The sequence below is a fragment of the Phragmites australis genome, chromosome 12 (assembly GCF_958298935.1).
Source record: "Phragmites australis chromosome 12, lpPhrAust1.1, whole genome shotgun sequence".
Lineage (NCBI taxonomy): Eukaryota > Viridiplantae > Streptophyta > Magnoliopsida > Poales > Poaceae > Phragmites > Phragmites australis.
In genome coordinates, this window is record NC_084932.1 from 28,380,955 (window position 1) to 28,394,427 (window position 13,473).

General features: G+C 50.7%; 1 protein-coding gene across 1 annotated transcript; it reads left to right on the top strand.

The window, feature by feature from the left end:
• Positions 1-231: 231 nt before the first annotated feature.
• Positions 232-1,807, top strand: LOC133887071 (agmatine coumaroyltransferase-2-like). Its single transcript, XM_062326981.1, has one exon. It carries the CDS (start codon positions 369-371, stop codon positions 1,698-1,700), a length of 1,332 nt encoding a protein of 443 aa, XP_062182965.1. The 5' UTR covers positions 232-368; the 3' UTR covers positions 1,701-1,807.
• The last annotated feature ends 11,666 nt before the right edge of the window (positions 1,808-13,473 follow it).

Below are 13,473 nucleotides of genomic sequence, written 5' to 3' on the forward strand. Positions count from 1 at the left end.
CCAAACCAATCTACTTCATTATTGTTTACAGGATGATCCTGTGCAATATTTTACAGAAACAAATTAAGGGAAGATTAGCTCCGGCCCATTGCTCCTCATATATACTTGGCAGTAAGAGACAGTTTGTCTCTTAATTAGAGATTTATGTCACATCAAGATATATTAATACGGTACAACTTAAAGCTGTTCTATGACCACGTAGAGGTAGCTAGCGTACGTATTATACGGATGGATTATCTCTTAAGTCATCTCTAAGCTAATAGAGATTAAGAGACAGCCTAAGAGATGGCAGTATTGTGACATTTATCTTTAGAGTTCTTTAAGGAGACATTATCCAGTCTGTTACCAGCATCCAAGAACTTCTCCACATGAAGATCACCGTGCAGTCGTCGAAGCCCGTCAAGCCCACCTACGTTAGCAGCCGCGGCGGCGGCGTTCCGTCTGCGGTGGCGGAAGCCGTCCTGCTCACCGTGTTCGACAAGGTCAACTACAACCAGTACATCTCCGGTATAAACTTCTTCCGCCCGCCGGTCCCACCCAACGCCGTGCTTGAGGCGGGGCTCGCCAGGGCGCTGGCCGAGTACCGCGAGTGGGCCGGGCGGCTCGGCGTGGACGCCAACGACAGCCGTGTGATCCTACTCAACAACGCGGGCGCACGATTCGTCGAGGCAACGGCAGACGTCACGCTCGACTCCGTCATGCCGCCGGAGGCGTCGCCGGAGGTGCTGAGCCTGCACCCGGACGGCACTGGCGCCGAGGAGCTGATGCTGGTCCAGGTCACGAGGTTCGCATGCGGCTCCGTCGCCGTCGGCCACACCATGCATCACATCGTGGCCGACGGACGTGCTGCCAGCAACTTCCTGCTCGCGTGGGGCCAGGCCGCCCGCCGCGCCTCCTTCGACCCCGTCCCGGTGCACGATCGGGCATCCCTCTTCGTGCCCCGGTGCCCGCCACGGGTCGAGTTCGACCACCGGGGCGTCGAGTTCAAGCCTCGCGGGGAGAAGAAGGGCAGAGGTAACGACGTCGACGACGAAGTGGTGGTTCACAGGGTGCACTTCAACCAAGAGTTTCTCTCCGAGCTGAAGTTACTGGCGTCGGCGGGGGCGGCGCGGCCGATCAGCACGTTGCAGTGTGTGGCGGCGCACCTGTGGCAGTGCATCACAAAGGCGCGTGGGCTCGACGGCCGCGAGGTTACCAGGCTGCGCGTCGCTGTGGACGGGAGAGCGCGGATGAGCACCCCGCGAGTGCCAGCGGGGTACACCGGAAACGTTGTCCTCTGGGCATGCCCGACCACTACCGCGCAGGAGCTGACGGCCACGCCACTGCGGCACGCAGTAGAGCTCATCAGCCGGGAGGTGAGCCGGATCGATGACGCCTACTTCAGGTCGTTCATCGACTTCGCGAACTCCATCGCGGTGGAGGAGGAGGACCTAGTGCCGACGGCAGACGCGGCGGAGACAGTGCTGAGCCCGGACGTCGAGGTGGACAGCCTACTGCATGTCCCGTTCTACGACCTGGACTTCGGCGGCGGCCCGCCGTTCTTCTTCATGCCCAGCTACCTGCCGGTCGAGGGCTCCGTCTTCGTCGTGCGGTCTTTCTCCGGTGCCAGGGGAGTGGACGCCTACGTGCCTCTCTTCAGCCGCGCCGTGGACACCTTCAAGAACTGCTGCTACTCCCTCGCAGTGGACGCACGGCTTTAGGTAGTCTATCTGGTGCTGGCTAGCCCTCTTACATGCATCCACGCTGCCGATCGTTCGAATTGTTGCCTTGGTAGTGTACGACGGTATTTTACCATGTATATTTACGATCCCCATATACATATGCGTATATATATATATATATATATATATATATATATATATATATATATATATATATATATATATATATATATATATATATATATATATGTAAAAGAAGAAGCAGACGGGCATATTTCTTTTCAGCTGAGCTCGCCCGGGCTCCCTCTCCATCCGCACCAGGCCGGCTTGGCCCACCCCCCTCCTTATCTCTTGCGCTGCAGCCCTAGCGGAGGGGCGCCGGCCTCCTGTACATCTTCTCCTCCCCTTCTTCTCTTTCCACGCCGCCGCAGCTTCCCTTGGGCGCCGTCTCCTCGTGCTCGCCGGCTTGGCTGCGCCCGTGCCCGAGCCACGCCCTCTCCGTTCACCTCTCTCTATCCCTTGGGCCAACGCGCCCTAATGCGTGCCTCGATCGCGTCGCTCCCGAGCCGCACTCGCCTTCTCCAGTGTGCATCTCCTTTATCTCTTCCCTCGTGCTTATCCTTTCCCCAACCCTATCTCATCCCCAACTGAATTGATCCGAAGCCCTCCGCGTGGGAGCCCCCCCCCCCCCCCGCTGCTGCTATATAGGTTGGGAGGGGGTGCCCGTGGAGGAGGGAGGCTGGATCGGCGAAAGAGAGAGAGAAGAGAGATAGAGAGCCCTTGCTGAAGCCAATGAGATATCATTCTCCAAGGAAGATAAGATGGTCGAAACCGATAATCATAATCGACCACTGTACATTGAAGGAAACATTGGGAGCGCACATCTTCGCCATGTGCTCATAGACCCTGGCTCGGCAGTCAACCTTCTACCTATTCGCAGTTTGACCCGAGCCAAGTATACTATGGATGATCTCGAGCCTACTAGTGTGGTCATATGTGGCTACGATAGCAATGGGAGCAAGGCATTGGGTTCCATCACCATGAAGCTGCAGATGTCCACTTTCAGCTTTAAGGTGAAATTCTTTGTGATTAAGTTCATGACGTTCTACTCGGCGCTGTTGGGTAGACTGTGGATTCACAAATACCAGGTCATCCTGTCTACATTACACCAGTGCTTCAAGTTTATGGATAACAAGGGAGAGCAACACCAGATCATCGGTAATCTTTTCTCGTATACTATGCAAGAGGTGCACCATGCAGATGCCAAGTACTTCTTCCCAGGCACCAGTGGAGAAGAACGTTTGGGTCGCTCTAACCTAGTGGTAGATGTTGTGATTACACCTGACCCGATGTCCTCCAGTTCTGAGATGGAGTTCCTCGTCACACCATGCTCCAGGCAACGAGGCTCTTTCCCTCGTGTTCGTGGCAGTAGTGACCGAGGAAGGCCTCGATCACATGCTCTTGCGTCTCGACAACAACAAGGATTGGGGGCAATCAAAGAAAACAGTTCATGCGTGTTTTGGAGTTGGAACTCTGCGTCGCCTCCCTCCACGACGCCCCTAATTGCAGGGAACTTGGAGGATTCTTCATCGACGTCATCAACAACTACAACCATGACGAGCGCATGAGGGCCCAACAGGCGCCCCTACAGGCAACACGCAAACACTCCAGGTGCCTAACAAAGTGGCTGGCTCTACACCCTCTGAGCATAAAGAGGGAAGGGTGAAGAAGATAGTTGCCAAGATAGAGAAGATCCTGAAGCGGATAAAGAGGAGATTATCGGGACTTTGAGGGTTGCACCAAACATGGTCCCCTTACTCGAGAAGTCCAGAATCAAGGTACAAAGGAACCAACGATTGCCATCTCCACCCAACGTGTGTGAGGAATGGTGGAGCCAGTCAGAATAACTCGTAAAGAAGGGTCGTCTCCCTCGTACTAGGTATGGACTCGGCTACCATCCCTTCACCTCGTGTGAGAGTGATGAAGAGGATGAGGATGATTCCTAATTCATCACATGTTATGCTATTTGTGCAGGTGACGACTGGGGGCATGAGTATGATGACGAAATGTCATCCGATGAAGAGGACTTGATTGAGATATATGAAGTCCCTCATCAGCCCTGTTCGTTCTGTGCTGCTGCGAACGCACGACATGGCTTGAGAGATGAGCAATACCTCTTGGCCAAGATTCATGAAGCAGTGCCAATTCGTCATGGAGAAATCCTCAATGTCGTCCCAGCTCCTTATCAATTGGAGGATGGCGGGTAGCAAACTATAGACGAGCTTGTAGAGGTTAATCTTGGGAGTGAGGATGATCCTCACCCCACTTTTGTAAGTGCTACGCTCTCTCTTGAAGAGCGTAAAGATTATAGACAATTTCTAATACAATATCGAGATTATTTTGCATGGTTGTATAAAGAAATGCCGGGTCTTGATCCACGTGTTGCTACTCATAAGCTAGCGGTTGACCTGCAGTTCCGTCCCATTAAGCAGCATCCTCAACGCTTCTGATCGAAGTTACAAGATGACATCATAGCCGAAGTTGATAAGTTGATTAAAGCAGGGTTCATCAAAGAGGTGCAATATCCTCGATGGCTCGCTAATATCGTTCCGGTGATGAAGAAGAGGGGGCAAGTCCGGGTCTGTGTGGATTTTTGTGACTTGAATCATACTTGCTCGAAGGATGATTTCCCTATTCCGATCACCAAATTGGTGATTGACGCTACTATAGGTTTTTGAGCCCTCTCTTTCATGGACGGGTTCTCAGGCTACAATTAGATCAAGATGGATCCACATGATGCCATTGACACGACATTCAGGACCCCGAAGGGCAACTTTTACTACACAGTAATGCCCTTTGATTTGAAAAATGCAGGTGCCACATACCAATGCACCATGACGGTCATTTTTGATGACATCATCCACCAGTCCGTAGAATACTACATCGATGACTTGGTGGTCAAAACCCGAGAGCGTGAGAGTCATCAAGAAGATTTGTGCATCGTATTTGAGAGACTATGCAAGTACCGGCTCAAGATGAACCCGCTCAAGTGTGCCTTCGCCATCCAATCCGGCATTTTCCTAGGCTTCATTATGCGCTACCGAGGTTTTGAGATCGAGCCGAAGAAGATAAAGACGATCCTTAAGATGCCTCCGCCAGAAAATTTAAAAGAGCTTAAGTCTTTTCAAGGAAAACTAGCGTACGTCAAACGCTTTATTTCCAATTTGTCTGGGCAAATTCAGCCCCTCTCCAAGCTCATGAAGAAAGGCACGCCGTTTATTTGGGATGAGCAATGTCAAAACACATTCGACAATATTAAGCATTACTTGCTCCATCTACATGTGTTGATGGCCCCCATCAAAGGGTAGCCCCCCATTTTGTACATCGCAGCACAACACGCTTCCGTCGGTGCCCTTCTTGGGCAGATTGATGATGAAGGAAAGGAAGTCGCATGCTACTATCTCAGCAGGACCATGGTGGGAGCTGAATGCAACTACTCCCCCATTGAAAAGCTTTATTTAGCATTAATCTTTGGGCTCAAGAAGCTACGACACTACTTGCTAGCACATGAGGTCCATCTCATTGCACGAGCGGACCCTGTGAAGTATGTCCTTAGCCAACCCGCTCTCATATGTAGGGTCAGAAAATGGGTGTTGTTGATGATGGAGTACGACATCACGTACATTCCTCAGAAAGTCGTTAAAGGGCAAGCTTTAGCAGACTTCCTAGCAGTGCATCCCGTTCCGGATGATTCACCCTTAGTCACAAAATTGCCCAATGAGGAAGTGTTCACCGTCCATGTGGAGGCTCCATGGGAACTCTATTTCGATGGTGCTTCACGTACGGAGTCTGACCTTGATGGGACTCCTCGTAGAAGAGCCAGTGCGGGGATAGTGTTTGAGAGCCCCAAAGGAGAAACACTATACCATTCCTTTTCCTTGCTCAAGGAGGAATGCTCCAACAATGAAGTCGAGTACGAGGCCCTCATCTTCGGCTGCTTCTCGCACTCTCTATGGAGATATGCATGCTTTATGCATACGGAGACTCGCAACTCATCGTGAGGCAAGTTAATGGGATCTATGAAGTGCGCAAGCCCGAGTTGGTACCATATTGGAAAGCCACTCGCAAGCTCATGGAGAAATTTGAATTCATACATATTGGGCATATCCCTCGAAGTAGGAACGCTTCAACGGACGCTCTTGCAAAGCTAGTTGTAACCCTCGTGTTACCCGATGGGCCGGCAGAAGTGAAAGTTCAAGAGAGATGGCTTCTACCAACCGTACTCGAGCTCGTTCTTGAAGACCACGAAGTGAATGTCGTGGTAACTACTAAAGTTGATGAACAGGATTGGCGTAAGCCTTTCTTGGATTATTTCAAGCACAGTGGTCTGCCAAGCGACCCTGTCGTAACACGCCAATTACAAAGGTGGCTCATACATATACAAAGCAGGAGTCCTATACCGACGATCTTATGGGTATAAGATGCCGCTTCGATGCCTGTCCCGAAGCGAGGCTGATAAAGCTCTAAAAGAAGTACACGCAGGAATTTGCGGTGGTCATCAAGGCGGGCCAAAGATGTACCATAGCCTAAAACTGTCAGGAGGATATTGGCCAGGTATGATGACTGACTGTATTCAAGTGGCACGATCCTGCTATGACTGCCAGATACACGGGGACTTCAAGCATCGTCCTCCAGTTCTATTACACCCCACTATACCCTCTTGACCCTTTGATGCCTGGGGTATTGACATAATTGGCAAAATCGAGCCACCCTCTTCTAAGGGGCAACAATTCATTCTCGTCGCTACTGATTACTTCTCTAGGTGGGCGGAAGCAGTTCCTTTGAGGGAGGTAAAATCTGACAATATCATCAACATCCTTGAACATAGCATCATCTATCATTTCGGGGTGCCTCACTGCATCACCTCCGACAATGGGTTGTCTTTCAAATCAAGCAAGATTTATAAGTTCACTGAAAAGTACAAAAATTCAGTCCACAGGGTACTACCCTCAGGCCAACGGATTGGCTAAAGCATTCAATAAGACCCTTGTGGACATTTTAAAAAAGACAGACACAAAACACAAGAGGGACTGGTATGACCGTCACTTTGAAGCATTATGGGCGTATCGAGTTACTGTTCGTACCCCCACATAGTCAACGCCCTATTCTCTTATCTTCGGCATAGAAGCTGTTTTACCACTTGAGCTAGAGCTCCCCGCGCTTCAGATTGCCGTGCATAATGAAATCACACAAGATGAGCGGTCTCGCCTGCGGCTCGAAGAATTGGATGCCCTTGAAGAAGGGTGCCTCAACACCCTCCAAACTCTTCAATTCTATCGACAGAACATGATCCGAGCATATGACAAGCTTGTCAAACCTCGTGTATTCAGGAAGGGCGAGCTAGTACTTGTTTTGAGGCACCCGATCATTCTCACCGGCAAAAGCAAGGGTAAATTTTAGCTGAAGTGGGAGGGGCCCTACGTTGTAGAATAGGTCTATAACGCAGGTGCCTATCAGCTCATTAATCAGGACGACGTTCATCCAATGCCCCCTATTAATGGCCGCTTTCTCAAAAATTATTTCGCTTAAAAGTCGTCCTCTGTTCCCCTTGGATCAACATTGAAAAGGGAGAACTTCGGGGATTGTTTCATGTTTTCATAAATAAAGAGTGTCGATCCACCCAACATTAATCAGGGCTTTTCTAACCATCACCGAGCTACGATCTCAGGGTATGGCCCCTTGCAGGATTCACCTCTGGAGATGTATGAAGTGATGTGGCAGTTGTAAGCTGTGATAATGAACACATGCTGCACATGAGACACATGTTCCTCTGTCTACGCTTGGACATCGAGGCTGACTCATTCTGCCTCCGAAGCAACCAGCCGTTGTTAATCCTGTACTCTTCCACCTCATCACAAATTCACTCGAGGACTTCGGGATCAACATTGAAAAGGGAGAACTTCGGGGATTGTTTCATGTTTTCATAAATAAAGAGTGTCGATCCACCCAACATTAATCAGGGCTTTTCTAACCATTGCCGAGCTGCGATCTCAGGGTATGGCCCCTTGCAGGATTCACCTCTGGAGATGTATGAAGTGATGTGGCAGTTGTAAGCTGTGATAATGAACACATGCTGCACATGAGACACATGTTCCTCTGTCTACGCTTGGACATCGAGGCTGACTCATTCTGCCTCCGAAGCGACCAGCCGTTGTTAATCCTGTACTCTTCCACCTCATCACAAATTCACTCGAGGACGACTATAGAAAAAAAGAGCAAGAGAGGAATACCTTCCTAACATAAGTTGTGGGTATGTGTGCAGCTTCTTGCCACCTCGGCGTGATATAAATAAGGGCCTTATTATATCAAAAGTTGCCCGCGAGATTTAGTACCACAGAGCGTGGATGGTAGGATCTCAAAGGTATTCGCAATCCCAAGATCAAGTCCAAGCTCAAGCAAGTTCAATGACCCAAAGAAGGTCAACCAAGTTCAAAACACCCAATCGAAGGTGTCATCCAGTCAAAGTCCTCCCAAATTTAAGGGAGAAGAATCATTAAAGTACAAGAAAGTCACCATCAATGGGTGGCATGAAGACTGCGAATGCCGGCGAGTGACCATCGTTCATCACCCTCACAGAAAATGGAAGCAACAATGCCACAGTTTGCTTCCTACCCATCTTTGATCCATACCACACACAGATATAGCCTCCAGGGAGTACAGGATTGTCAGCGTGCTCTAGCCAAGGAAGCAGTTTTGGGGAGTTCCCATCGTTTTCGGAAGACTTTCAGAGATGTGTTCTTCACACATACACTCAAGCACCATACAATTAAATGCAACTATCATGACTCTTCGTTGTTTTCGGAGGAAAGAGTTTCTTATGGCTGTATCTTGGGGTCAGCTCATAGTTCGGTGACACGAGAAAAGCCCATATTTCAAATGCATCAAACAGGGCTATTAGTATGCATTTCCCCTTTTATTATCAATTAACCCTTTTCTCATAGCTATTGCAGCTTGATGAAGTAGAGAAATACACTATATTTGTGTTTACGCATCTGTGAAGTCCTCACCTTCACTGGCTGGCACCTCCCAAGGTCGCAGTAGAGTCTTTTACCCTTCCTCGCCTTCACTGGCTGGCACCTCCCAAGGTAGCAGTGGAATCGAGGATCCCCTTGGAAGTGGCACCGAGCTTCATCACAACTGGGGATTATCGGGAGCAGTGAAGCGTGCCAGTGCGGTCCACATGGAACTGTGACACCCTTCAACCCTATTGGCTGGCGTCGTGGCTGCTATATGGTCATAATAGAGTTGATAAAATCTCTCAAGAGGTCCCTCACTGGCTGGCACCTCCCAAGGTCGCAGTGGAGTCCTTTGTCTTTTATGACAACGCTGGCTGGCACCTCCCAAGGTCGCAGCGGAGGCAAACCCTTTTCAACGATACTGTGCAGGTGCCTCCCAAGGCTGCAGTAGAGTTGATATGCTTCTTTTGAGGAGTGGTACGTCTGAACACCACAAGTCAAAAATGATCATCGCTGGCTGGATCTACAAAGCTGACGCAGCGAAAGGCTCCGGGGTGATAGTCGGCAGCTGTTCATGTGCACCAAGTCAAGCCCCGCTCTTTTCCTTGCGCGGGCTCCACTTGGTGGGGGGGCATTTGTACGATGGTATTTTTCCATGTATATTCGCGATCCCCCATATACATATGCATACAAAAAAAGAAGAAAACAAAAGAAAAAAAAGAAGCATACGAGCCTATTTCTTTTCGGTCGAGCCAGCCCAGGCTCCCACTCCATCCGCACCAGGCCAGCCTGGCCCACCCCCTCCTCCTTATCTCTTGCGCTGCAGCCCTAGGAGAGGGGCGCCGACCCCCTGTGCATCTTCTCCTCCCTTCCCTCTCTTTCCACGCTGCCACCGCTTCCCTCGGGCGCCGTCTCCTCGCGCTCGCTGGCTCGGCTATGCACGCTCGCTGGCTCGGCTATGCCCGCGCCCAAGCCGCTCCCCTCTCACCTCTCTCTGCCCCCTGGGCCAGCGTGCCCGAACGCGTGCCTCGGCTGCGCCGCACCCGAGCTACGCCACTGCCGCTACCGAGCTGCGCCACCGCCGCTCCCGAGCCGCGCTCGCCTTCTCTGGTGTGCATCTCCCATATCTCTTCCCTCGTGCTTATCCTTTCCCCAACTCTATCTCATCCCCAATCGAATTGATCTGAAGCCCTCCGCGTGGGATCCCCCTCGACCGCTGTTATATAGGTTGGGAGGGGGTGCCCGTGGAGGGGGGAGGCCTGATCAGCGAAACAGAGAGAGAAGAGAGATAGAAAGAGAGAGAAGAGAGATAGAAAGAGATAGAGAGAGAGAGAGGAGAGCTTTTCCCCTTCAATCCACTACTTGCCGTCGATTTTTTTTTGCCGTCGCTAGAGCACCGTGGTCGTCGTCGCCCTTGCCAGTTGGTCTCTGCAGTGATCTATTACTTCCCCCTCCCCTTCCATCTATGCTCTAGGTGTGCCGGTCGGCGCCTCGGCATCGCGTTTGTGCCCAGAGGTGTTTAGCCGGCGTTCATGTCGCGTCCGTGTATTTTTTTTATTGATCGGTGCCTTCATGCCTGCATGATGAGCAGATGGAGGTGCTTCGTGCTCTTTCTGGTATTGTGGTGTTCGTAATTGAACCAGGTGAGTTGTCCTTTGAGCTGTGGTGGTGCCTGGCCGGCCATGTGCCGCGTCTGTGGAGTTTTTTTGTGGTGAGCGGCTGCTGTTCTTGATTTGTGATCAGGCCAGCCATGGGCCCAGTCCATGGAGATGCATTGTGATTGCGGTGAGCGATGTGGAGGCATGCTGGACGTTAGTGCTTCATAATTCGGATCCGGCCGGCGCTTGGCGCCATGACCATGGAGGTAGGCATGCTGTCATGCATGTGGATCAATACAGATGTGTTGTTGCCCTATATTCTGTTTGCCGTGGTGTCCATGTGGCCGGCTGGGAGTTAGAGGGCCGCCTGCGAATCGGCAGGGAGTTTAAGTGCCGTCGGGTGCATGTGCTGTTATCAGGGAAGGCTGATGCATTTGTGTATCATTCCCTTGTATGGTTGGTTCATGAGTATATGTGGTTGATGGCTGTGATGCCATTGAGGCTTTGATCCATGTGTGGTAGGGTTCGGCCGGTAGGTTGTGGCCGATTTCTGCTGCTGATGAGTTCGCTTTCTAGTTATTTTAGGTACTGATGATATGGCCAGCTTGTTTTGCTGTGTTGTTGTGGTTCAGGCTGTCGCTGGTTATGTTTATAGCCCAAACCTATTGTCGGCGCCTGTTGCTTGTTATTCAGAATGCGTATGGCAAGTTTTGTCATTGGTTTTGACCGGTTGTGGCCCTGGTGCCTGGGTCCCCTTTTGCCTTTGTGGTCTTTTATCTCCTGTTCTGGTGTCCTGATGCTGTGGTAATGGCCTTGTTGTTTGTTTCTTCTCTCTCGGTTATGTTACGTAGAAAAATGATAGCTTTGTTGGCCATGGTTGGCTCTTCTTCTCTGAGCCACGACTGTAGATGTGGGTGCTTTCCCCCTGGTGCTGACCCCTTTTTCTGTGATCTGATGTTGGTAGTGCTACTAGCATGCGGCATGGTTTTGAGACATCCCCTTTTGCCGATTAGGTTGTAAGCTTGATCATCTCTTTTGGGCTTGAAGTTCTGAAGCCCTCCCTGAGACAATGTTGGTTGATCCATGGTCTTTTTGCCGCTGTTGTGGCCTTTTGTTTTAGCCCTGCTATTGAGGATTCGGTAGCGTGATCAGTTTATCTGAGGCCTTTTTGCCGCTGCTTTGGTTGATGGTTCAACGATGATGATATTAGGTGGCCAATGGGGATTAATGAGCTTGTTGAGTTTGGAATTGTGTCGTGGCCGATGACGTGCAGTGAGGCCCGACAATGTGATGTCTTTAGAGCTCTGCGTCTTTGCGGCTTGTTACCCTTTTGCTTGTGTGGCGTTACCCCCTTTATGGGGTTAGCCTTTGTGGTTCGGTTGCTGTGGGATGAGGTTAGAGGTCGCAGGTAGGAGTTTAGAAGCACTGCAGTTCGCCAGGCTCCTGTTAGGTTGTAGTTAGCAAACTGCTAGGTATCTAAACTCTCTCTCTCCCTTTATTCTCATGTAGTACCTAAGGCTACGGCCGATGATGAGGGACTGCAGTTTCTGAGGCCTGTGTGGCCGATGAGGGTCCAGGATACATAGACAGTCCATAAAACTCATGCTAGACTGTTTGTCCCGTCTCTTCTACTGTTTTGTTTTCTGACGCTTACTTTGTTTGGTCTGTGATGTATGTGACTACAGCCTTGCAAACTCAGAGGCGATCTAACAACGACCAGTGATGCAGCTTAATCGGAGGTTGTCCGGGAGGTCGGACGTAATTAACAGGTGGCTTCACGAGGCCCCAGGAACCAGGACACAGTCGCTTGAAGAATAGTCAATAGTGTGTGCGTATGTATATGTGTGGAGTGAATTGTAAATATTAAACTGTACTTTATGATTTCAATAATGAATGAATAAAGTTACGTGTTTCATTTACATTTTGCCTCATACTTCTCTTCTGTATACTTTGAGTATACTGGCACGCCCGCAATATATGTACAGTTATACAATATACAACAATTTGAATTTGAATCCGCACACTTCGAATCCGCGAAACAAGTAGTGTACTAGTGTTCCCTTCTCCACACTCTCGAACAGCTTTAGAAACCGCACTCCATTGCGCAATTAGATGAGAAAGAGCGTGAATCAGATGACAGTGGCCGATGAGGTTTAGGTTTTAGGGAGAAGGTTTTTGGGGCTATTGATGTGCTTTCCGGGTTTAGAGGGATGCCCGAGCAACTAGGCTAGCCCGGTGGAGGAGGCCGGTACAGGGTTGGGGCGACGAGGTGGCGGGAGCTTCACCGCCTGCAGGCGATGGATGACGGTGCCGATGAATCCGACGACAGGAGCGCCGTTAGAGATGGATGCAGGAGGGCGGGGGCGAGCACACGAACTCGATTGAGGGGTGGTGGATCGCGAGTGTAAGGGAGTCATCGGGAGGTTGAAGACGGTTGTGAGAAGCATGCCTTATTTTTATTAAATGTCTCACCCTTAATTTCAGTCGATGGTTGTTGTAGCAGCACTGATGCGGCAGGTTAGGATTATGGGGGTTAGGGTTCAGGTTTGTGGTGGCCTAGGGCTTATAGAGAAGGTCGTGGATGGTGGTCGGACCGGCGGTTTGCGCTGGTGTGGCGATGAGGCAGCAGTGGCGTCGTCAGATCCGCGAGCAGCAAGGGAGATTAAGCTCTGGCCCAGAACAGTCATGTTGACGGTGTTGAGGAAAATGAGAACTTTAATGTTTTCGTGGGCTTCTTCTGTTTTGGACCTGCTGGCCTTTCATCTCTTTGTGGCTCGGGCCCATTTCTTGACGGGTTCAAGAATGAGGCAGGTGCTAGGGTTGAGCAGGGAGTTTCATTTCGGATGGAGAATATGCAGGGAGCTGGCGGCTGGGCGGTGGCGGCGCAACCGTCTCCGGATCCTTCGAGCTTGTGAGGCTGGAGGGCGCCGTCTTCGTGCCTACTTCAAGGTCAGCCTCCCCTCGGTGGAATACAGAACGGAGAAGGGTATTCTCCACTGGTTTTCCTCACTAATCTCTCTGATTTGGCTTGATTTCCTGATCTGGAACCGTGAGCTCTTCTCTCTGGAGTCTATGCTTCGGTGTTTGGGGGGATTGAGCAAAGGAGCATCTGCTCTAGGTGTTGGTCGGTGCTGCAAAGCCGAGGCTCGCCCGCACTGCGGTGGCTGTGCGGTTGAGGTCTTGTATCTCCGTCATCCT